The sequence below is a fragment of the Odontesthes bonariensis genome, chromosome 21, assembly GCF_027942865.1.
Source record: "Odontesthes bonariensis isolate fOdoBon6 chromosome 21, fOdoBon6.hap1, whole genome shotgun sequence".
In the NCBI taxonomy this organism is placed as follows: Eukaryota; Metazoa; Chordata; class Actinopteri; order Atheriniformes; family Atherinopsidae; genus Odontesthes; species Odontesthes bonariensis.
In genome coordinates, this window is record NC_134526.1 from 30,829,762 (window position 1) to 30,855,434 (window position 25,673).

At 42.4% G+C, this 25,673-nt stretch overlaps 1 protein-coding gene across 6 annotated transcripts in view; it reads right to left on the minus strand.

The window, feature by feature from the left end:
• The window catches only part of LOC142371619 (voltage-gated potassium channel KCNC1-like), a 181,658-nt gene that overhangs the window by 70,052 nt on the left and 85,933 nt on the right, over window positions 1-25,673 (minus strand). For 5 of the 6 annotated variants that reach the window (XM_075454327.1, XM_075454325.1, XM_075454326.1 and 2 more), the window contains one exon: window positions 4,198-4,410. In XM_075454327.1, coding sequence (XP_075310442.1) covers window positions 4,198-4,410 — 213 coding nt within the window. Of the gene's footprint in view, window positions 1-4,197; window positions 4,411-25,673 lie in introns of those variants that run through there. The other variant, XR_012768080.1, reaches the window with a different exon arrangement.

The following is a 25,673-nucleotide window of genomic DNA, read 5'->3' on the forward strand; positions in this document are numbered from 1 at the left end:
ACACTGGTTATTGCCCCTGATGACTCCATTCCAGGGATTAACCAGTACTTGGGTGACTTGGGCCAGTCTGTTAAACCGAGCCTAAGAAACCTTGGTGTTGTGTTTGACAAAGACATGTCATTAGTGCCACACTGCAAACAGCTGACCAAAAACTGCTTTTTTCAACTGAGGGAAATCTCCAAACTCAGGAAAATGGTGTCACAAAATGATTTGGAGCTGATCATTCATGCATTTGTGTCTTTGCGTTTAGACTGTTGTAATAGTTTGTTTTCATGTCTAAACAAGAAGGAGCTGTCTCGCCTGCAGTTAGTGCAAAACTCTGCAGCGAGTATTCTGACCCGCTCTAATAGGAGGACTCACTTAACCCCTATTCTTAAAGCTCTTCATGGGCTGCCAGTTTCCTCTAGGATCAATTTAAAAATTTTGGTTTTAACTTTCAGAGCATTGCATGGTCAGGCTCCACCTTACATCAGTAATCTGATCCAGCCTGTTGTAACTGTAAAGTGCTTTGTGACCCTGGTCTGTGAAAGGCGCTGTACAAATAAAGCTTACGTACTACTTACTTATTTATTTATTTATTTTTTAATCCATTTTCATATCAAACCATTTATTTTTTATTTCGGTGACATTACGAACTACAGGTGACACGGAATTAACAGCACTCGGAATTGCTTCCCATTTCTTGGCTTTAGCAGGTCCCGTAATTCCACTGCTGACACTGCTAAAAATGACAAATTTTCCTTTCTGGATCTCTGAAAGCAGAACTTCAACCTCAGACCCCCTAAAGTTGTTCTTTATGCACCTTGATGCCATTCTCATGACTCAACACTTCATGGCACAGGAGAGAGGAAACGTAGCCTAATATGATATTATTTTGGGCGTGGAGTATGCAAATCTATTATCCTCGCGCACGTGCACTTAAATATGCACGAGTGGCATTCATCATTTAGGCAGGTCGTTTACACACTTTTTCCGAAGTTAAGAGCGTTTGTTGAATCTTACGTGGCATGTTCGTACGAGACCTTACGAAAAAAGTGAGAGAAATTTAGAATAAAAATACAAAAATGTTCTTGCATGAGGCCCAATGTCTTAATTTGTATTTCCTGTCCAACCACTACATCCCTCCCAGTATCAATATTGGCTGGTGGGGAGGAGATCTCCCCCAGTGCGGCCTCAGCACTTGCGGAGGTGACGGCGGGCAGGTTTGACAGTTCAGCCTGCTCCTCCGACATCTTATGAGTGCAAGCTGCCTGTTTGTGGCCCACATTCCCGCATTCAAAGCATTTCATGCTGCCTGTACTGGCGTACACCATGTAGTGACCCTCTCCATGTTTAACTCTGAATGACATGTCCAGCATTTGTGATGGTGAGTTTAAAAATGTGAACACTTGTCTCCTCAGACACTTTGCATGTTTCAGTTTTTTATTTTTGCAGCCCAAACCTACAGATTGGAAACCACTTGCAAGCTCTCGCTCCAATGCTTAATTGGGAATAAACTGTAAAGGGTCTGGCTGGACCCAAATACAGTGTCTCAGAGACAGGGTCGCCGTCTCTGCAGACACCATCCCTGAGAGTAACATGACTTTAGACAAATAATCTCTATTTACTCAAACCTATACAATAATAAATATCAATAACTACACTTTGAACTGTTTGTACATGAAATGTGCTATACAAATAAATTTGATTTGATTTGATTTGATTTAGCTCACCCCACCAATCTCCCAGTATGCAGTGCAAAAGACAGAAAGAAAGAAAATAAATTCCCAACTAGCTCTGTGTCTCAACTAGCTCTGTGTTACAACTAGCTCTGTGTCTCAACTAGTTCTGTGTTACAACTAGCTCTGTGTCTCAACTAGCTCTGTGTTACAACTAGCTCTGTGTCTCAACTAGCTCTATGTCTCAACTAGCTGTGTCTCAACTAGCTCTGTGCCTCAACTAGCTCTGTGCCTCATCTAGCTGTGTCTCATCTAGCTCTGTCTCAACTAGCTGTGCCTAAACTAGCTCTGTATCTCAACTAGCTGTGTCTTAACTAGCTGTATCTCAGCTAGCTGTGTCTCAACTAGCTGTGTCTCAACTAGCTCTGTGTCTCAACTAGCTGTGTCTCATCTAGCTCTGTGCCTCAACTAGCTGTGTCTCATCTAGCTCTATGTCTCATCTAGCTCTGTGCCTCAACTAGCTGTGTCTCAACTAGCTCTGTGCCTCAACTAGCTGTGTCTCATCTAGCTCTGTGTCTCTCAACTAGCTCTGTGCCTCAACTAGCTCTGTGTCTCTCAACTAGTCCTGTGTCTCTCTTCTGCACCTTAGCAGGTAGCCTGCACATGACAGTGCATATGTGCAACTCACTCAGCAGCTAACAAGGTAGCACAAAACAGTGTTTACATTGTGGTAGTTCTCGTATTATTTCTTAGTTTAGATAAAAACAACAAAAAACAATAATTTTGAAATGTTTAGTGTACCTTGGGGATTAGGGTTGCCAACCGTCCCTTGAAAAACGGATTCGTCCCGTATGGACGGTTGGCAACCCAATTGGTGATACTAAGTTTCTGTCAGCAGACAGAAACTTAGTATCACCAAACAGCTCCAAATCACTGGTCATTCTGTCAGTGCTACAGCCCTAAAACAAGAATAGCTAGCTTTCAACACAGCCAAAGCTGCAGCTTCAAGGGAGATTTATGAAAATGTTGCTGATTATGTGATTGGGGAGATCACAACAACTGTAGTGAAGAACATTAATAAAATCCTTTGAACTTGTTAAGCTCTATGTATTAAGCTCAACACAAGTTTTTATGATTATCTGTAAATATGATTATCAATAAAGGGGATATTGCATCTTTCCATCCTGTTACTAGCCTGTATAGTTGCACAATGTAGAACATAAAATAGGCTTTGTAATGAGTCAGCCAGCATATTCAAAGATAAATGCATGCCTTTGCATTTCATTATTGGGCATCTTGAACCTAGCTGCACAGCATCTATCATTTGATGTTGCTGTCTCTCTTCCTGGTTGGAGCTGATGGTCCCCCTTCCTGAGTGTTGAAAAAAGAATTTGTTTTCCTTCCCACTGTTGCCAAATGCACCGATATGCCCTATGGCAGGAATTGCTGTTTTTTTGTGTCACGTGCCTTCAGATGTTTTTTGTTGTGAACTACATGAATTTAACTCAGTTTCATTGAAATGAGCTGAAATAGTTAAACAGTGATTTAATCCATCTTTATATGCAGTCTACACTTGATACAAATACAATTTTTTTAAAAAGAGATAACTTACTGCGACAAGAGGTCCATGTCAGGTAAACTGAGATAAGGCTATATCAACAGCTGAATAATAACTTCCATTTTTTCCACTGATTTTGTCGGCAATAAAAAAGAATATTAGAATACCATTGTTGCTATCTGTATCCCAATATCTCTCTGTGTATTAAAAAGTAAGGAAAATATTATCCGCGTGAAGACAGTTCACAGGAGCAGTGTGTAGGATTTATGGTCATCTGGTGGCAAAGATGCAGACTGCAGCCAACTGAGTTTCCCTGTTTTATCCTCCCTGCCATGCGTGTGACTGCTAAAAACTAAAAAAGCCAGCTCTAAAGCCAGTGTTGACTATCAATCCACCTCAGTGCAGAATCTGAATTTGTCTGAGCTAAATTGTGTTCTTTGACCAACAAAAAGTTAAGGTAAAGGGGACTTCTTCAGCTACTTTAAATTTTTTAAGATGGAAATGACCAGAATGTCAGATTAAATATTAATGCAGAGTAGTTGTATCCAAACTTTTGACTGATGCATTGTGCCAAAAGGTACCACTTATTATGTCTCAAGGGAATATTGGAACTGAGCTATCTCTCATAATGATGACTGGGGAATGTGATGAATTGTGTATTTTGTGTAATGGTTACTTTATCTTAGGATAGAATTTAGGCATCTTTAGGAGTTTATTTTTTGAAATACAACAATATGTTTAATTATTCAATGTTGGCTGTATAGTGCCTGCCTGCTTTGAGATCTTTGTCTTTATTGTCACTGGTAATGCATATGGTTAGAACATACAATATGTGTGTGTGTGTGTGTTAATGTTTTTGCAGACTACACAGTCTGCGCATCAATCACCAAGACCATATTTCAAGTGACAGCCCACTGTTTTTACCCATTCACAACCAATGCCACCCTCCTCCGACTCCACTCCACTCCAGTGTTCCCCTACCTTTTCGAACATTCCCATCCGTGGTGCGCTGGAACTCCCCTGCGCTCAGCAGAAAGCAGGCTCGGTCATGTGGGTAGCGCTCGCGGCTTGTGGTGGAGCCGAGGCCTCCCGTAGCTGGGCTGCGCTCATCCCCAAGTACTTGGTCGATGTTGGGGCAGTCCTCGTTGGCCAGGGCTGCTGCATTGGTCGCTGCATCACCGTTTTGCTTAGAGTCTGAGAAAATGGGAGTTGAAACTGTATCAATGTGTGGAGCAGCAGTGGGAGTAACAAAATGAAAGGAAAAGTGATTCAATATTATCAAGAGAAAGTACAGAAGAAAATGTTCTAATTAGAAAAGAAAGAAAATATAATAAAGGGCAAAAACAAGGAAAAACTGACAAAAATCCCAACCAAAGACCACCATGCGGTAGGATGGCAGTGGCCTTAATGGCCTTTGAGTCCTCAATCGTCATTAATATTCTATGTTAAATCAATTTAAAATTATTTTAAATGAATCACAACTACACACCTGTAAAATTCCATGACCTGAAATGTTTCATGACTGCATATAGCACAGACTAGGTCTGGGTATCACTGCCAAGTTCCTGGATCGTTTGATTTCGATTCTTAGGGCTTTAAATCGATTAATCACGATTCGATTCGATCCGAATCGGTTCCATCTGCTCCTCTTGGCGCCAGGATTTAACCCCAAAATGTTGCATTTTGACATCAATATTTCAAAGGGCTGTGGCTTGACAGTGTTAACAGATTGTTACATTATATTAGTAACACCTGAAGCCACCCAGTGGAAAGAAGTATTAGCAAGATTTTACACTATATTCAACGTGACAGCCTACTTAATTGTAGGAGCCATTTTAGTCTCACCTATAGGTAGGTTTTAGTGTAGTTTTAGATTTAGCCACTTGGGGGAGCACTTCACTTTTATGGTAGCTCACTTAGTTCTAGGTATAATTACAGGTGCCCAGAATTAGTGGGTTGATGACTGCTTGGACTGGGGAACACACGGTTCTTACCGTAGCCGTGTGGATTGGAACCAGTAACTTCATGAAAAAAATCATTCATGAGAAAAAAAAAATAAAAATAAAAAAATAAAAAAATCGATCTCATGCCCTACAAATCGATTTTGCAAGATTTTAAATGAAATCGATCCAAAATCGATTTAATCGATTTTTTTACCCAGCCCTAGCACAGACACTAAATCAGTCCACATTCAGAGAGATAAACAAAATACTTAAAAGCTGCCTTTACGGTAGAATTCTGAGTAGTTTCATCTGTCATTATGGAAAACTGCTATTCTGTAGATACACAAAGACAAACAAGCAACAAACATACAACTACTGCTATTGCCCTTCTTTTCTAATATGGCTACTGTAAAGATGAGGATGAAGGTGAAAAAACAGAAGTTTAATTGTGTGTAATAAGATGGAGGAGCATACAGTACATGTGTTTGTGTGTACTAATACATATGCTCAAATCGTCATTTACCACAGGGACTCCTGAGATGCAGATATATATATGTAAGAAAGCTAGAACTGCAACGGCCCAAACAAATACTCATGCGCATGCGTGATTCTATGCAGGGTGACCAACTTTCAGCAGCTTCTAAGAACAAAATTTTTTTAGTTTTTAGTTCAACTGGATATTGTTATTCCTTGCTGTACTTTTACTAGTTATTACTAGTCATTGTATATCAATGAATCCATGTGAACATTTTACTTAAAATTAAATAAAAAAGACTTTATTTTTCTCGAAGGGAAATCATATTGTTGCAATATTTATTTTTTGTTATAAACAATCTTTACAAGCTTTCATTATACTGCTGTACTTTAATTTTTTAAGATTTATTTATCGTGTCTCATTCTGCAACTTTTACTGCATTCAGTCTGCAACTTTTACTGTGTATATATGCTGTACCTACTGTATATATTCATACTTATATTTATAGTTAGTCACAGTTTAGTAAGTCTGCTCTTACTGCACATGCTCAACACTTTCTACGTCTTTGCAGTTCAGGTTAGATGCTAAACTGCGTATCATTGTCTCAGTACTTGTGCAATGACAATAAAGTTGAATCTGATCGAATCGAATAAATTTTTTCTTTTTTTTAATTATTATACAAAATCATATACAAAATACATGGCTTACATCATCCTCTATACAGTTTAAAGGAGCAGGTGCATATGAATAATGTAAAAAAGAAAATGTGAAAAAATCTTCATCCTTGAATCCTTGAATAAAATAAATGAAATAAAATAAATAAAGTTTGCTAGGATTTTTACTTTCTATTATATTAAGGGCGTTGGTAAAAGAAAGAAAATATTTATGGAATACAAAAAATCTGGGTGTTACATTCAATATTTACATTTATGTATGAAAAATTGACCAAATAATAATATGTTATTCACCAGAAAATCCTATTCACTGTTAACCATAATAACACCATAAACAATGTCTTTTAGGGAAAAGGGTTCGAGACTGATCCCCGTGTGCAGCCATTCAATGCAGAATGCCCCGGAGACACACACTGAAAAAACAAGTGATCAGAAGTATCATCCTCTCCACAAAACACGCATCCATCCCATTAAAAACCAAACCTCAGTAGCTCTCTGGATGGATATACACCATTTAGGATTTTAAAATTAATTTCTTTTACTTTGGGATTAATGGGGAATTTTGAATATTTAGAACGCAACAAATAATTGTCTTCTTTGGAGAAAGTTTGTTGACTGGAGTTACGAAATTACAATAAAGGGTGTGCGACGTCATCAGCTCTTAATTTGAGGGGGAGCAAGCCGGAGCGCGCTCCGGAACCTCTGACGTTGGCTCCGCCAGCTATTTATAGCCATCATCCGCGATCCGCCACCTCTCTTGACAAACAATATTTATTTAAAAAAAAATAATCAAATAATTAAACAAATAAATTAAAGTTTGTTTAGTGTCAATGTCTGGTTTTGATATCCGTCTTGTTGGTGATTTCTGTCATGAAACGAGATTTTGAAAATATCTATATTACGGAAAAGGAGGGTGTACACTTCCGTTCTATTGGACAGTTAGCCAGAGAGCTTGTAAAGCGGCGCCGGATTTGATGTGACTATCGTTATTAGGCCTACAATACATGCCCAGATTATTTTCGGTGTGGCGCACAGGGTTGCTCAAAAGCGCCCCCGCACGCTTTTTTTCGCACCGGAGCCACTCATCCTCTGCGCTCCGGGACCTCCCACTTTACAAATTAAGTACTGGACGTCATCAAACATTTTTACAATTGTTTTATCAGGAATTTTAATACCTTCCGAATCACAATTTCCAACAAGAAGAAGTGGAGAATTAGGAGTGATGGGAGTCGAGTTGGGAACAATCCCTTTAAGTAAATTTAAAGTAGGTTTAGGGATGGCTTTCATTATGGATGCAAAGGAATTACGATTGGTAATCAGATTATATTTGAGGCAAAAATTTTCATGTCATCACACACCTTTCATCATCAACGAAATTAATTAAAGACCAAATACCTTTATCCATCCAGTCCTTGATATACAGCGACTTGTTTTTCCTTGTAATGTATCTATTGTTCCATATGGGCGTGTTGTGATGGGTTATGATTGTACAGGAGTTTCTTGCTGGTGAAACAGGGATAATTTAACGGGAAGTTTAGGAATATTAAAATCACATTTAACAAAACTCGATGCAACCAAGTTTTTGGAAGATTTCTCTGGGGATATGATACCAGAAGCTCTTATTGTTAAGGAAGGATTCAGTTCATTTTCAGTGTACCATTGTTAGTCAAAATCAATAGCCTGTAGGCCCCCATCTTTGTATGCCTTGGTCATCTCTGTCCTCTTAATATAGTGTATCTTTTTCCTCTAGATATAATCAAAATTAATTTGATTGACCTTCTTAATGGCCCTGTTGGGGATGGCCAAGGAATACGCTGGATAGACACACCTCAATAAGCTCTCCATCTTAGTAAGAAAAACCCGGCCCAGTAAACTGATGTCTCTCAATAACCAGTTTAGTTTGGCATTTAGTTATTACACTCCACACATTCATATTTTCTCTTTCAGCTGGGTTTTTAGATATATGTATTCCTAAGTATTTAACAACTTATTTTATAGGAATGTTGTATGCTTCTGTTAAATCACTGGGATAAATTGGCATTAACTCATATTTGTTCACATTAAGTTTAAGCCCCGAAGCATTGGAAAATGTGTTAATCACCTGTATTGTTTTGGGGACCTCAGTTAGGTGTTTCATAAAAATGGACGTATCATCTGCAAGCTGGCTAATGCATTTCTGTGGCAATTCTAAAGAGAAATGGAGAAATAGGACAGCCTTGTTTGACCCCACGCTTGATAGGAAATCTTGGTGATGTGCCTCCTGGTAGTGAAACAGAGCTATTTGCATCATCATAAAGAGATTCTATAATGGCTCGAAATGTATTCCTAAAGCCTAAAAGTTTTAAGCACTGAAAAATAAAGGGATGCCCAACTGAGTCAAAGGCTTCATAAAAGTCAAGAAATAAAATAAAGCCATCATCTTCTATTAAATGATTGTAATCAAGGAGATCAATTACCAATCGAATGTTGTTGTGAATGGATCTGTTGTATTTGACGCTATATAAATAAAAATGAATTGAATTGAATCTATTTTCATAAATCCAGATTATGAGTCACTTATAATTTTGTCTCGGTTACTTTTTAATCTTTTGGCATAAACAAGGGTTACAATCTTATAATCAGTGATCAATAACATGATCGGTCTAAGATTATCCAATATTTTGGAGTCTTTACCCGGTTTGGGAATGAAAGTAATCATACCTTGTTTCATAGTGGGAGGAAGTGATATATTATCAGTCGCTTCCTTCAACATGAGAGCAAAAGGATTTTTTAATAGATCCCAGAAGTGACGGTAGAAATTAGATGTAAGGCCATCACAGCCAGTGAGATTTATTTTAAGACAAACCGTCTACAGCTTTTTCTAGTTCACAAATGGAAGTGTCAGCTTCGCACAGCGTCATTTATACAGGGGATAAGATCTTTGATATGGCTGAAAAAAAATCTGTAGCAGTTACAGAAAAGGTGGAAGAGTATAATTTATTATAAAAGGAAGTTATTTCCTTAGTAAATAAGGTTGAATCTGTACATAGTTGGTTTTGAATCAATAAGGTTTTAATTGAGTTTCTCTCTTGCCTTCTTTTTTCTAATAAGCAGTGCTTGTCTCACCATCTTCCATCGGTTTAGATCTGGATCTTATGTAAGCCCCTTCTGCTTACATAAGATCTCATCAAGTTTAGTTTGCAGAGTTAGTACTTTCTGTTCATCACCATCAGTTGGTGATGCTTTATTAAAACAAGTGTTTATTTCTTTAATCAAACAAAGTTCTGCTAGTTTGTTACTTCTGTTAAATGATTTCCCAAAATAATGGAAAATTCTCGAATTTGAAATTTTACCCACTTAGAAACATAGAAACTTATAGAGTCATCACTTCAGCAATTAGAGATTTTATACCATCACAATTGAATCAATCTGGCTGATGAAGAAGGAAACAGAGCTGCTGCACGCAATCTTGGCATCAATGAATTGATGGTGAGACGGTGGAGGCTACTGCTACTTTTATTTTTTTTTACCAACCGTGTTACAGGCACTGTTCGAAAAGAAAGCATTTGCAGTATGTATTTGTTTATGATACCATACGCATTTAATCAAAAGATCAAAGATATGGGGTGGTCTGTGGCGTAGGTGGTACAGAAGACGCCCCATGTACAGAGGCTACAGTCCTCGCTGCAGCTGGCCCCGGTTCGAATCTCGCATCAGACGGCCCTTTGTTGCGTGTTATTCCCCCTCTCTCTGTCCCCTGCTTCCTGTCTCTATCCACTGTCCTATACAATAAAGGCATAAAAAGCCCCAAAAAATATTAGAAAAAAAAAAAAAAAAGATCAAAGATGTAAATATCTCATATTACAATGTGGACACCTGCGGCTTATAATCCGGTGCGGCCTATACAAGTACAAAATGGATTTTCTTTTTAAAATTAGAGGGTGCGGCTTATATTTAATATAAGTTTATATTTACCCCCCCATGAGCTGTCACCTTACCGTGGTGGGGGGGTTTGCGTGCCCCAATGAGTCTGGGAGATATGTTGCCCGGGGCGTTAAGCCCCTGGTAGAGTCACCCATGGCAAACAGATCCTAGATGAGGGACCAGACAAAGAACAGCTCATAAACCCCCTATGATGAATGGTATCTTTGGAACGTGTACCTTCATCCGGACGTGGGTTACCGGGGCCTCCCCCTGGAGCCAGGCCCAGGGGTGGGGCCCGCCGGCGAGCGCCTGGTGGCTGGGTCTGTGCCCGTGGGGCTCAGTCGGGCACAGCCCGAACAAACTACACGGGTCCCCCTTCCGACAGGCTCACCACCCGTGGGAGGGGCCAAGGGGGTCGGGTGCATTGTGAGCTGGGTGGCAGCCGAAGGCGAAGACCTTGGCGGTCTGATCCTCGGCTACTGAAGCTGGCTCTTGGGACGTGGAACGTCACCTCTCTGCTGGGGAAGGAGCCTGAGCTGGTGCGCAAGGCTGAGCGGTTCCGGCTAGATATAGTCGGACTCACCTCGACGCATGACTTGGGCTCCGGAACCAGCCTCCTCGAGAGGGGTTGGACTCTCTTCCACTCTGGAGTTGCCCGTGGTGAGAGGCGTAGAGCAGGTGTGGGCATACTTATTGCCCCCCAGCTGTGCGCCTGTACATTGGGGTTTACCCCGGTGACCGAATGGCAGTTCAGAGTACCCACCCTTTTTGGAGTCCCTGGAGGAGGCACTGGAGAGTGCTCCTCCGGGAGACTCCCTCGTCCTGCTGGGGGAAGCCGGTCAGACCTGGCAGGCTCAAACGTATTGTGAGGGTCTGTTGGGAACGGCTGGCGGAATCCCCTGTAAGGAGGAGTTTCAACTCCCACCTCCGGCAGAGCTTCAACCATGTCGCGGGGGAGGTGGGGGACATTGAGCCCGAATGGGCCATGTTCCGTGCCTCCATTGTTGAGGCGGCCGACCGGAGCTGTGGCCGTAAGGTGGTCGGTGCCTGTCGTGGCGGCAATACCCGAACCCGCTAGTGGACACCAGTGGTGAGGGAAGCCGTCAAGCTGAAGAAGGAGTCCTATCGGGCCTTTTTGGCCAGTGGGACTCTGGAAGCAGCTGATGGGTACCGACAGGCCAAGTGGAACGCGGCCTCGGCGGTTGCTGAGGCAAAAACTCGAGCTTGGGAGGAGTTCGGGGAGGCCATGGAAAATGATTTCCGGACGGCCTCGAGGAGTTTCTGGTCCACCATCCGGCGGCTCAGGGGGGGAAAGCGGTGCACCGTCAACACCGTGTATGGTGAGGGCGGGGCTCTGCTGACTTCAACTAGGGACGTCGTAAGTCGGTGGGGGGAATACTTCGAGGGCCTCCTCAATCCTACCGACACGCCTTCCGATGAGGAAGCAGAGTTGGGGAGTGCGGACGTGGGGCCTCCCATTTCTGGGGCTGAGGTTGCCGAGGTGGTTAAAAAACTCCTCGGTGGCAAGGCCCCGGGGGTGGATGAGGTCCGTCCTGAGTTCCTCAAGGCTCTGGATGTTGTAGGGCTGTCTTGGTTGACACGCCTCTGCAGCATCGCATGGACATCGGGGGCAGTGCCTCTGGACTGGCAGATCGGGGTGGTGGTCCCCCTCTTTAAAAAGGGGGACCGGAGGGTGTGTTCCAACTATAGGGGGATCACACTCCTCAGCCTCCCTGGTAAGGTCTATTCGGGGGTACTGGAGAGGAGGATCCGCCGGATAGTCGAATCTCGGATTCAGGAGGTGCAGTGTGGTTTTCGTCCTGACCATGGAACAGTGGACCAGCCTCATACCCTCGGCAGGATCCTGGAGGGTGCATGGGAGTTCGCCCAACCGGTCTACATGTGTTTTGTGGACTTGGAGAAGGCGTTCGACCGTGTCCCTCAGGGACTCTTGTGGGGGATGCTCCGGGAGTATGGAGTGCCGGACTCCTCGATAGGGGCAGTTCGGTCTCTGTATGACCGGTGTCAGAGTTTGGTCCGCATTGCTGGCAGTAAGTCGGACATGTTTCCTGTGAGGGTTGGACTCCGTCAGGGCTGCCCTTTGTCACCGATTCTGTTCATAATTTTTATGGACAGAATTTCTAGGCGCAGCCAGGGCGTTGAGGGGGTCAGTTGTGGCGACCTCAGAATCGGGTCTCTGCTTTTTGCGGACGATGTGGTTCTGTTGGCGTCGTCAGGCCGTGACCTTCAGCTCTCACTGGAGCGGTTCGCAGCCGAGTGTGAAGAAGGAGCTGAGCCAGAAGGCGAAGCTCTCGATTTACCGGTCAATCTATGTTCCTACCCTCAAGTGATCTCCGCCACTTAAACTCAACCACTTTAGCCATGCTAGCTAGCATAACTGAGTTCTGTTGTATTTGGGTACCGCGACTATCCACTTTATCGATGAGCTGTTTTATCACTTCCAGGACAACCTTCATACCTTCGTCAAGAGTCTGGTCTTTCATTTTGGCGGACGGTTGGTTTTTAACGGGAGACAATGGGTCTTTCCTATTGAGATTCTCGGTGGAAGTGTCCATCTTAGCCGCGTAGTTGTGATGAGAGGCAGCCGTGTGGGGCTGAAGACTGATCACATTCTGTTGTTTCCACAGGATCTAATGAAGAGGATCGTCAATGTTTAACAACTTGTGTTGCATTTTTCAACAATCAGCTCTGAGGGCTCCAGAGCAAACCTCAGCACAGAGCCAGCACGACAGTTTATTCAGTTTCTTTGAGCCACTGGCTCTGATGCTGCTATCCCAATAGATGCAATCTCCACAAGAGACCTGTAGAAGATATGCAACATCTTGGTGCAGAAATTGAATGACCTTATATTCCTCAAGAAGCACAGTCTGACAGCTTCAAAGTTGCACTTTTAGTCCAGTCTGCTGTCCAGGTAAACCCCCACGTATCTATATTCTTCAACCACCTCTTCATCTAAGCTGGGGACAGTGTTCGGCTTACACCTGGTTGTCTTAAAATCCACAATCTCTTTTGTTTTGTTTGTGTTAAGATTTGGCAATTGTTTTTCCACACTATGCCTCTGAAACCTAAAGACCAAGTCCGGAACCTCGGCGTGCTGATAGACTCAGACCTGACCTTCAACAATCATATCAAATCAGGCACCAAATCAGCCTTTTATCAACTTAAGAACATATCCAGAATTAAGGGTTTCATGTCCCAAACAGATCAGGAGAAGCTGATTCATGCTTTCATCTCCAACAGACTTGACTACTGTAACGGTCTTCTGACTGGACTCCCCCAAAAGAGTCTCAAACAGCTGCAGCTCATTCAGAACGCTGCAGCCCGAGTTTTAACCAGAACAAAGAGATCACATCACATCACCCCAGTTCTCAAGTCTTTACATTGTCTCCCGGTCAGATACAGAATAGATTTTAAAGTTCTGCTGCTCGTCTACAAATCACAGAATGGTTTAGGTCCAGAACACATGAATGACATGCTGGTAGAGTATAAACCCAGCAAAGCTCTGAGATCTGCTGACTCAGGTCAGATAGTGGAGCCCAGAGTTCAAACTGGACCCGGTGAAGCAGCTTTTAGCTGTTATGCTGCACACAACTGGAACAAACTACCAGCAGAACTAAAATCAGCCACAACTGTAAGCACTTTTAAATCCAGGTTAAAAACATTTCTCTTTCGGTGTGCTTATGGTTGAGTTTATATCTTTCCTTTTTCCCCTCTTCTTTGATTGCTTTTAATTTTTCTTCTATTTTTTTCTCTTTAAATTGCTTGTTTTTATGCTGCTTTATGCTGTTCTTTTAAATGCCTTGTTTTTATCTAAAGCACATTGAGTTGCCTGTGGTATGAGATGCGCTATATAAATAAAGATGCCTTGCCTTGCCTATGCCACAAAGTTATCAACGAGTTTCCTGCACTCAGCCTCTTCCATCACTGATACACACAAGAACTGCAGATTGAGATGACAGGAGTCTGAGTTATACTGGAAGGCTGTGGAGTACAGAGTGAGAAGAGATGGTGAGAGTACAGTCACCTGTGGTTCTCCTTGGCTGCTGACACACAACCATTCAGTCTCAAACTGCGGTCTTTTTCTCAGATAGCCAATAATCCAGGTGATTGTGAGGGAATCCATCTGTATTTTTTGGAAATTCTTACATAAAAGACAGACATGGTCCTCACAGCACTGCTTGCTTTATCCAGATGTGACTGTAGGCTCGCTGAAGCAGGTAGATGATTGCATCTTCCAACACCAGCCCCAGGATGATAAGCAAACTGTGGTGCATCCTGAAAGGTTTTCACATACTTAATTAGGTGAGTTAATGATAGGCTCTAGAGAACTTTCATGAAATGGGATATTAGCGTAACTGGTCTGTAGTCACTGAGGCAGATGCATGAGATTTTTTAGGTAATGGAACAAGGCAGGATGTCTTTCACAGCACTGGAACTTTCTCCTGACTCTGCAAAGGCCTTAAGGACCCTGGGGCTGACACCATCTGGATCAGCAGCCTTGTTTTGGTTCAATGTCTCCAACTGCCCTTAGGTACAGGTAGCCTGTGAGATCTATGTTGCAGGAGGCAGAGGAGTAGCATGCTGAGTGTGGATCTGAGCTGAACCTATTAAAATACATGTTCAACTCATCGGCTCTCTCCGGGCTTCCATCAGTCCAATCCTCTTTTATCCTCGAGCCGACAATCTTTTTCATCCCTGACCACACATCTCTCATGTTATTTTGCTGGAGCCTTCTTTCCAGCTTTTTTCTGTACACCTCCTTGCACTCTGTTGTCGTCTTTTTCAACTCACTAACTCCCCATCTCCTTCCCTGAAGGCTTTCTTGTTTTATGTTTAGAAGCTTTTTCAGGTCACTGGTGATCAAGGGTTTTTTACTGGGGGAAGCACCTTCCTGTCCCTGTGGAATAACACTCTCCACACAACAATTTATGTAATCTGTGCAGTCCAGTCTGTGGATTCAAAGCATCCTCGCAGTTCATCTCCAGTCTCCTGAGAATCAGATTGTGCTCTAATTTTTCTAATTCAGGCTACAGAAGCTGTATGCATATTTTACATTAGCATAGAATAAGTCCAACTTTTTTCTGGAGGAGCAGTTTACAAACTTTTGAAAGGTTGGAAGCATAGCTTAAAGGGATACTTGTACTTGTGAAATGTCATCAGTCTCAGCCCAAGTACTGTTCGAATTCAAAGTATGTATCAAGGCAAGTATGTATCAAGGCAAGTATGTACTGTACGAAGTTCCTACATGTGTTCTTGCTCCATCCATCTTACCAAGGATACATCTGGGGGGGATTTGTGAGGACTCGGGGCAGCTTAGTATCCCAGAATGAGACGAAGGAAAGATGGCTAGAAGAAAAAAACTCACTTGATTTTTCGAAGGTTTACAAAATTTCATATATGGGAGTGTGTACCTTAAGGATGTTAGGCAGTAATTTAGTTGTTTCACGATGAGGTCCATTCATATAGTTAAAGTCTATTCAAAATATGGCTTTGACGTTTTTGGATCTGCCTCTTCAGATGTGCTGCTTACTCCTTAGCTTCATGGTGAAGCACACCAACAACACTACTGCTGTGGGAGGGAACAGTGCTATACCACAGCTAACGCCTCATATTGTTTAGGGTCAGGGTGTTCTCTGGTAAGGTCATCATCAGAAGATGTTTGTTGAAATCTCAGACAGTGGCGTCACACTGGAAAAATCCAAGTCTTACCAAGTATATTTGTCTCATTTCTAGTCAAAATATCTCATTACACTTAATATAAGACACAACTGCCTAACAAGTACTATTTCAGCCAGATATAGGGACTTGTTTGAAGACAATACATCTGGAATATCTTGTCAAATGAAAAAGTCTTGAAAACAAATTGTTTTGAGTCACATATCATATGAAACAAGCTTTTTTTTTTACATTTGAAGAGCTTTTTAAGCTAATTTCAAGATCACTTTTATCTCAAATGTCCTAAATATCACATCTTATTTCAAGAAATCTTGACGAGCCGATTTTCACTAGTTCCATTGGCAGATTTATTTTGCTTATTTCGAGCAAAAACGTCTTGTATTTGCTGTTTTTTTTACTTATTTTTGGAGGGGCATTTTTTCCAGTGCAGACATAGATTGGGTTTCGGCCACGTATACCAGAAAGTACAAGAGAATACCACAATCTACTGTCTTTGGGAATTCCTTGTATGCTGCAGTGTGACATGTATGCCTCATCTGTTCCTGTTAAAAAAATCACTCAAAGAGACTGCCCAGACGAGTCCAATTACTCTGGGTTTTTTCTCCACAACATTATTTTGATGATTTAGACTTCTGGGACCCTGCTGTGAGTCCTCTGTGCCACAGCAGCTGAGCCAGCAGGTAGGATGTTTTCTTCTAACCAGTTAAAACGGCAGATATTTGCTGTAGAGGTACAGTGTGACAGCTTCTGGGGTTCTATCAAATCAAGAGCACAGGAGAAAGTTGTGGGCTCAGTTTTGTAGCTTCTTATTTCCCTTCTGTTGCAAGGGGGCTGCTGAAATTATTCAGGAAAACTGTTGAGAGGTGCTGATTGTTTGAATATGGACAATAATTGGACAAACAACAGCTTGTGAGATGTGCTTGTGAAAAAGGTCTTGGTGCCAAAGGCCAACCTTCAGTGCACAGAAGGAAGATAACCCACAGATCAAGGCACTCATGTGGAAATTATTTCCACTAGATAAGGAGCAGACAGATACAGATAATTAATTTGAGGTGAGGGCAAAAAAAGCTTGAAGATGGAATCAAGAAAGTATTTCAAGAAAACTCGGTGTGTATTAATATATGTGTGAATATTATTATTATATCTGCTTAAGATGCTATGGAGTTACCTTGGACCTCATAAAATAGTTCAAATTGGATCGTTAATTTGTTACAGGAGATATCATTAGAGGTCACATGTGAGGCTGATGAAGCGCATGTCAGCTTACGTAATTCCCTGACTAAACTAAAATGTTTATAATCACATATTTTGTCCACGACAATATCTCCTTGAACATGTGAAAGAAAAAGGAACAAAATGTTACTTACAATTTTGAAGATTAGGCATCATATTTGCTGAATGGAATACTTGACTGACTGACTGCAGACTATGTGTGTGTGTGTGTGTATGTGTAAACAAGTTTGATAGAGTGAATGTGTGTGAGTGGATCTGTGCTGTATGCTGAGAAAAAAAACAACTATTTCTTGCTTATCATGTGAATAAAATGCATGCATAAAATGAGCACACACATTTAGCATTGATTTCAGTGTTGTGCGTGAACAAGTTCAAAAGAACGCGTTCATTGAACACGCTCATTTTTTCGTGAACGTTGAACTGAACGCAACACATTTTTTAATAAAGAACTTGAACGTGAATGAGTTCACATTATGTGTCATGAACGGCAGACATCACTGTAAATGAACGTTGGAATTTGTTTTCCATTGAAAACTGAGTGACATCTGTTTTCTCTTTTGAAACGCAACGAGAGAAAGTTCCTCCCTCCTGTATTCTCGCTGGTGCCGCTTAAATCATGTATCACCAGACAGAAATGGTTTTGACGTTGTGTGCGCAATGCATTGCGGGCAACGTAGTGTCCGGTTGAGAATAATTGAATAACATACTGACTTCCGCACGACGTTACCCGTGATGAATTGCAGCAGAGCGGGGAAGGCATAACAACGCCGCGTAGCAGGCAACGACGAGAGCGCGGAGGGCTGGAGGAGCGAGCGAGCGAGAGAGAGAGAGAGAGAGAGAGAGAGCGCGCTGCAATTAAAAAAAAAAAAAAAAAGGCTAGTGGAAGTGATGGCACGGAGACAGACACCGATTCTCCTTATGAACATTTAAAACAATTTTACACTCTTGTAAACCAAGACCCCGACGGCATTTCATATTATATATTCTTTTTTTAATTAAATGCTGGTAGATTTCATTGCACTAAGTATAGAACTGGTCTACCTTGTCTGTACTGCTGCAAGTTTCATCACCTGGTAAGAAACCCACAATTGCAGTGTCATGAGCAAATGTCTACAATGAGCAGTTTCAAAGAACGTATAGTGATTTCTAGCTCGTAGTGTGAAAAAAAGTATTTATTTGAATATCTCACGAAAAAATTAAAATGAACTGAACTTTGAACTAGTTCAGAATTAAAATATTGAACTTTGAACGTGAACTGTTCACTTTGAGCATGTAAGAACTGAACTTGAACTAGTTCAGAAAAGTTGTGAACTGGCACAACACTGATTGATTTATATAGTCTTGAACGAAAAAAAAGAGAATGGATAAGCAGCACTAATGAATATCAGATGATTGATATTAATATAAATGTATTTCTATTTACTGTTTGGTGTTTATTTATTTACCATAGATATGTAGGCTACCCAGACAGACCAGTAGAGCTGACTTATATCTTATAATAACGAATGTACAATAATAAAGATTTCAGCTGCTCAGGTAGCCTGGCCTAAATGACTGCTCCCTGTGGCCTAAACGACTGCAGGGGGGCCTAAACGACTGCGGCCTAAACGACCTGTATCCTCTGTTGGTTTCCTTAGCTAGGAAATTGTTTTTGAATTGGTTCTATATGAACGAATTGGATTATTTTATGAATAATTATGATTACAATGAATTGAATTCCAATTGGCTTGAATTGGACTTACTATCTAAGTGCCTTGAGATGACATTTGTTGTATTTGGCGCTATATAAATAAAAATGAATTGAATTGAATTAAATCATCAACCTGTCAGCTTAATCTTTTACCTACCAACCTGGTTAAAGACTGCCTTTCTTCCCTTTTCTCTTTAACACATTGAATACCAGCGGTTTTTACAGAATTATGTCGTAGAATCCCAGCGTTCTAAACCATTTTTTTGACGTTTTTTGTACAGTCACAGCATATTATGTGATAGGGCCACTGAAACATTTTATGGCTCGTTTGAAAGCTGAGACTTTAAACTCTTTGTGGGTCAAAACTGCGTGTCTCTAGGTGCCGCCATTAGCGAGCTATCCTTAGCTAAACCAAGGCGGGTATCCACCAAAATCAACAACAAACTGATATCGGGGCTTTTGTGAAACGTGCGCTCTTTCAGCCTGTCGCACTTTAGATACTTACATATCCGGGTCAGAGGATTTGCGTCGTGTCGCATGTTGCAAAGCTAACCTGTTCATAAGACCGCCTCCTTAGACTTGTCGCGTGTCTTCTTCTCCTTCTTGTTGTTTGTTTATGTTACTTTACCGCCACCCTCTGGAAACCGACACGTGCGATTGGACAAAATGCGGAAATGCACAACAATCAATGCAGCGTTATCAAAATTGTTCTTGAGTTGACGCAAAGCCATTGGCGTAATGATCAAAATGTCCAGATGATGACACCAGTTTTTGACTGCCATCTATGTCAGTTCTGTTCATCACATAATTACAAAAATCACACAGAATGTGCATTAGAATGTCTAGATTCAGAATCCATAAAAAAATGTAAAAACGTATTTTTACCATGTGGGAGCCAACGCATGGGCAGTAAAAACGTAGTTTTACGTGACTTGGGAGTCAATGTGTTAATAACCAAGATCATCCAGTCCTCTTTTTCCTCTGGTGTTGTTCCTTCATCCTTCAAAACAGTAATAATAACTTGCAATAACTCGATAAAAAAGGTAAAAATCACAAATGACCTTCTTATGGCAGCTGATTCTGGACTATTATCTATCCTCATCCTCCTCGATCTCAGTGCAGCATTCGACACAATCACTCACATCACTCACCTTGACAGACTTGCTTCACTTGGTTTCATTGGCACCCCCCTTGCCTGGTTTAAGTCATACCTCTCTGACTGTACTCAGTTTGTTCAAATTTCAGATCACAGCTCACCCCAGTCACTACCGGTATTCCCCAGGGCTCCGTCCTGGGCCCCCTACTCTTTATAATCTGCCTCCTACCGCTGGGTCACATCTTCAGCAAATTTTGTATTCACTTTCATTGCTGTGTAGATGACACCCAGCTCTATCTCTCCTCCAAGCCTCACTCCACCTCCACCCTTCTACCGTCATCCCTCTCTGACTGCCTCACTGACGTAAATTCCTGGTTCACTCAAACTTTCTCAGACTCAACAGCAATAAAACCGAGGTTCTCCTTGTTGGCTCCAAGCACACTCTGGCCATGTCCCCCAGCTTCTCAATAACAATCGACAACTCCACAGTCCCTTCCTCCCCCAAAGTTAAGAGCCTGGGTGTCATCCTCGACAGTACTCTATCCTTTGAAGCTCATATCAACAACCTCGCCGGTCAGCATATTTTCACCTGCGCAACATCCACGGTCTCCGCCTGTCTCTCACACCCCACAGTACTGCCATCTTAGTCAATGCCTTCATCACCTCCCGTCTCTACTTCTGCAATTCCCTCCTTTCTGGTCTACCACTCAAGCTTCTCCATAAACTCCAACTGGTCCAGAATTCAGCTGCCCGGATCATCACCAGAACCCCCTCCATAAAACACATCACTCCTGTTCTTCAAGACCTGCACTGGCTACCCATCAAACACTGCATAGATTACATGATTCTCCTTCTCGCCTTCAAGGTTCTTCATAACTTTGCACCTCCATAACTTTCTGATCTCCTTTACATCTACACTCCCTCCAGGACTCTCCGATCTTCCTCCTCCATGCTCCTCTTTCCGCTCATCCTCGATGGGGTCCCGAGCCTTTAGCCGTGCTGTCCCCCGTCTCTGGAACACAATCCATCTGTGATACTACCTCTCTCTCCTCCTTTAAAATCACAGCTCAAAACCCATTTCTTTTACTTAGCCTTCTCTGTCTGACCATACCATCCTCAGTTTGCTTGATTTTATATAGATCTTCGTCGTGTTTTTTTTTATTTTGTACTCGTTTTTTTTAACTAATGCACTTTTTTTGTAAGGTGACCTTGAGTGTCATGAAAGGCACCCATATATAAAATGTATTATTATTATTATTATTATCATAACTTGGCAAATAGAATCTGAGGTGAAGCGAGCTAATGGTGAGAATCCGACACCTAGTGGTTGTTCGGTGAATCGCTTGTTTGTCCCTGTTGATATGTGTCCACAGGTGATCCATTGGGCTCACACCTTGGTGCTCACCTGCCATCCGGGAGTCAAAAGAACCATGCATGTCATTTCCCAGAGGTTTTGGTGGCCATCTATGGAACGAGAGATTCGGGAGTATGTGGAGGCGTGCTCCATCTGCGCCTGCAACAAGACCTCCTGCAGAGTGCAGATGGGGTTGCTGCAGCCACTCCCTGTTCCTACTCGTCTCTAGGCTGAGATCTCTCTGGACTTCATCACAGGGCTCCCGGTCTCTGAAGGTAGCACCACTGTCCCAATAGTGGTGGACCGATTTTCTAAGATGACTCATTTCATTGCTTTGCCAAAATTGCCATTTGCCAAAGAAACAGCTGAACTTATGACAACTCATGTGTTTCGTATCCATGGATTTCCTAAATATATTGTTTCAGCTCGGGGGTCCTTGTTCACCTCCAGATTCTGGAAAGGATTCTGCAAGCTCATTGGAGCCACCTTCAGGCTTACCTCTGGGTATCACCCGGAATCGAACGGCCAGAATCTCAACCAGGAATTGGAGACATGCCTTCGGTGCCTGGTGTCACAGAATCCGGCTTCCTGGAGTAAGAATCTGTTGTGGGTGGAATATGCCCACAACTCGCTCCACACCTCAGCCACCGGCATGTCACCGTTCCAGTGTGTCTTTGTACATCAGCCCCCTATCTTTTCTGAGGCTGAAAAGGATATCACTGTCCCATCAGCTCACACCACGGTCTGGCGTTGCCAACATATCTGGGCAGCCGCCCGCAAGGTACCCCTATGTAGTGTGGACCGCATGAAGAGGGCTGCATATCGGAGGCACCGACCTGCTCCGGCGTACAAGCGTGGCCGGAAGGTCTGGCTCTAAACGCAGGACTTACCTCTCCATGTCGTCACCAGGAAACTGGCTCCACGGTTCGTAGGTCCATTTCCACTGTCCAAGGTCATCGGTCCTTCCTATGTTCTTCTGCGTTTGCCCCGGTCCCTGAGAGTCCACCCCAACTTCCATGTCAGCCGGGTGAAACCAGTCAAGGAGAGTCCCATGGTATGAAAAACTGGCATAACAGAGCTGTATAGCTAAAATGATGGAATAGGGAATTTTTACGGTGATGGTCTGGGTGTTTTTGAGGTTGTATTTTGTTTTCATAATTTCTTTGAATATCTGTTATGTGTTTTGTGTTTGTTCTATTCTTTTTTGGTTAGTCTTTGTGGCTTAAGTTGAAGGTTGAGTTTTCTGTGTTCCAATGCAAGAAAATGATTTTTAGGTAAGATTTTTTATCAGCATTTGGCTGAAATTCAGAAATGTAAGTACAGTCCTTGAATGCTGAGCCCCTCAGTGTTCAAACTCATCAAACAATGTACATTTAACAACAATACAATAAACATGGGGACTGCATGTGGTGTGGTAGTTAGCACTGTTGCCTCACAGCAAGGGGGTTCCAGCTTCAATCCCCACCTGGGGCCTTTCTTTGTGGAGTTTGCATGTTCTCCCCGTGTATGCGTGGGATCTCTCCCAGTACTCCGGCTTCCCCCCACTGTCCAAAAACATGCATGTTAGGTTAATTGGTGTCTCTAAAAAATTGTCCCTCGGAGTGAGTGTGAGCATGGGTGTGGTTGTTTGTCTGCTTTGTCCCTGGCGACCTGTCCAGGGTGTTAAACAATGTTTTCCAACTAGACATTAGTACAAATTTGTTGATTTTAACAAGGTAAGATTTAACAGCTCTCTTAAAGAGTTGAAGTTCAGAAGATTCAAATCAACAGGTAAATCATTTAAAATCTTTGCTCCTTAAACAGAAAAACTGTCAAAGCAAACAATCAAAGACAGAAAATATCAGGATTTAAAGACAGCAAGGTCACACAGTCAAATGTCAGACAGTTTCTTATCATCTTAAAGCAATAAAATTTAGCCTTCCATTCTCAATATCAGATGCAGATGGTTTTTCATAAAAAAGACTTAAGACATTGTTTTCTTAGTATTTTGGGTTAGACAGGAGTCACAAAGTTTGAATTTGGCTAAATTTGAGGTTAGCTCTTCTAAAACAACATCACGAGTTTGACCGAAAACATAAGAAGAAAATGTAGATTTTAACTTATTGATGACTTTCATTCCATCTTATTGAATAACTTCCCTAATCTTAAAGGGATTGATATCATACACATCAGAGATCATTGCATTTATATTATATCTGTCACGATCATGCTTGGCTGTGTTTTTTTACTGTGGTTTCTGAGTCTTAGGTGGGGCTGGGCAGGTTTCCTGGGAGCTCGGGTCAGAGTCTGGATTGCTCCTGCTTCCACACCTGTTTATCTGCCCTCATCAGGACACTCTTTTAGGAGCTGCAGGAGCAACCAGTCTTCACCAGATTGTCTCACTTCTCTAGTGGTAATTAGGCCGACTCCTGTGTTGTATTGCAAGTTAAACTCCTTGCTCTGACATTGCCTTTTTGTTTTCTTCAGCGCCATTTCCTTCATCCACTCTCCAAGCCTTGGATTTCTATGCCCCGACTGGCATCTATTGTTACCCTCCTCCTGCCAGCCTGTTCCACATACCTGCCTGCTCGCCCCGCCGCCGACTCAGAACCTCTGCACCACAGCCAGCACCCTCTACTCCACTTTGGATTCCCTCCTGGATCAAGTAAGGACAAATATACCCATTGTCTGGACAAATTCCTTATCGGGAAACGTTACTAATAAACCTTACTTACTTTCAACACCCACAACTTGTAAATAAACTCTGTTTTAACTCTAATTCTCCCTGAGTCCTGTGTCTGCTTGGCTGTGGTGTTGTTGTCATGGTTTCTGGGCCTTAGGTGGGGCTAAGCAGGTTTCCAGGAAGTCCATGGCAGAGTCTGGATTGCTCCAGCCTTCACAACTGTTCCTTGTTTGTCCTCCTCAAGACATGTGCTGTGTTCAAAACCGCATACTTCTCCTACCACTCCTACTACTCCCCCTAACTTTAACTTTTTTTAAGTTCCCGGATGCATACTAGATTCGCCGAAATGTTGAGTATCCATCATGTGGTTACTTGTCATACTCAAACTACCCAAGATGCAACGTAACTTGACGTCGCCGATCGTCATTTCCTGTCAAAACGGCAGATCCAAGCTAGCTACAACGAGGGTAGGTTCATTTTGTGAAAATAACCGGAAGTGCGTTACTCACTGCGGCTAGCTTTAGTAGCGCCAAATTCGTTGGAACAAAATTGTAAATAGTCGGTATTTTGTCAGATTTTCAACACGTTGGGGATCTAAACGACTACTTTCTCGCCTGAAAATGTTTCAAATGTTGCTAAAGTTATATATTTAAAGAGTTTATAGCTTAAGCGAAATCTGCTTCAGGAGCGAAGTGCACTGTGTGTAAACGCTCTGCATACTGTCTGATCGAATGAGTATGCCGTTTGCAAGTATGTAGTATGTAGTAGGCGGTTTCGAACACAGCCACAGTCTTAAGGAGCTGCAGGAGCAACCAGCTTTCACCGGATTGTCTCACTTCACCAGTGGAAATCCTGTGTTCCATAGAGAGTTATTTTCTATTATTATTTTAAGATAACATTCGATTACTCTCTTTGCAAAGTCAATACTGCCAAAAAACTATTAAATCTAAAACAGGGAAGTCAGTCAGTGGCTGAATTCATCATTGAATTCCACATTGTGGCGGCAGAAAGAGGTTGGTGGGGTCATTCCTCACTCCTGAGGAATGACTTTGCCAGTTAAGGGCCAATGAGTGGATCTACTATAGTTCTAAAAATCCTTTCATTGCCGCCTCTCCAGTGCGACCAAACACAGAGCCCACCAGTAGAAGCAGGATTACTGGTGGGCGGTACTAAGAATGATAATCCTCTTCACTTAACACTACCTGTGACCATCCAGCTCGGTAATACCACTAAAGAACTTTTAGCACTAGTTGATTCATGAGCTGAACAAAACCTCCTGGATCCTGGTGTGGCCTCTCAGCTTCATCTTCCCCTGGAACCCCTACCTTCACCCATCATGGTCTCGGCTCTGGATGGAGGTATATTAACCACTATCATACACAAAACCAAACCCATCACCTTGATTGTTTCTGGTAACCGCTGTGAAAAAAAAATAGTTCCTTTTGTTCCCCATCTCTAGCTTTGTTATAATTCTAGGTTTTCCCTGGCTCGCATTACATAACCTGCACACATCCTCTTGTCTGACTGCTGGAATGAGAGTTGGAGCCTGTTGCCTCTCTAACTTCCTCAAATCGGCTCTCCGGTCCTCCAGTTCACCAACATCAGGTTCCCCTTTTCACCCGGTGGACCTGTCTGGACCAAGTACCATGAACTCAGCAAAGACAAGGCCTCATCTTTACCTCCTCACCGCACTTATGACTGCACCATAGGTCTAATACCTGGAGCACCCC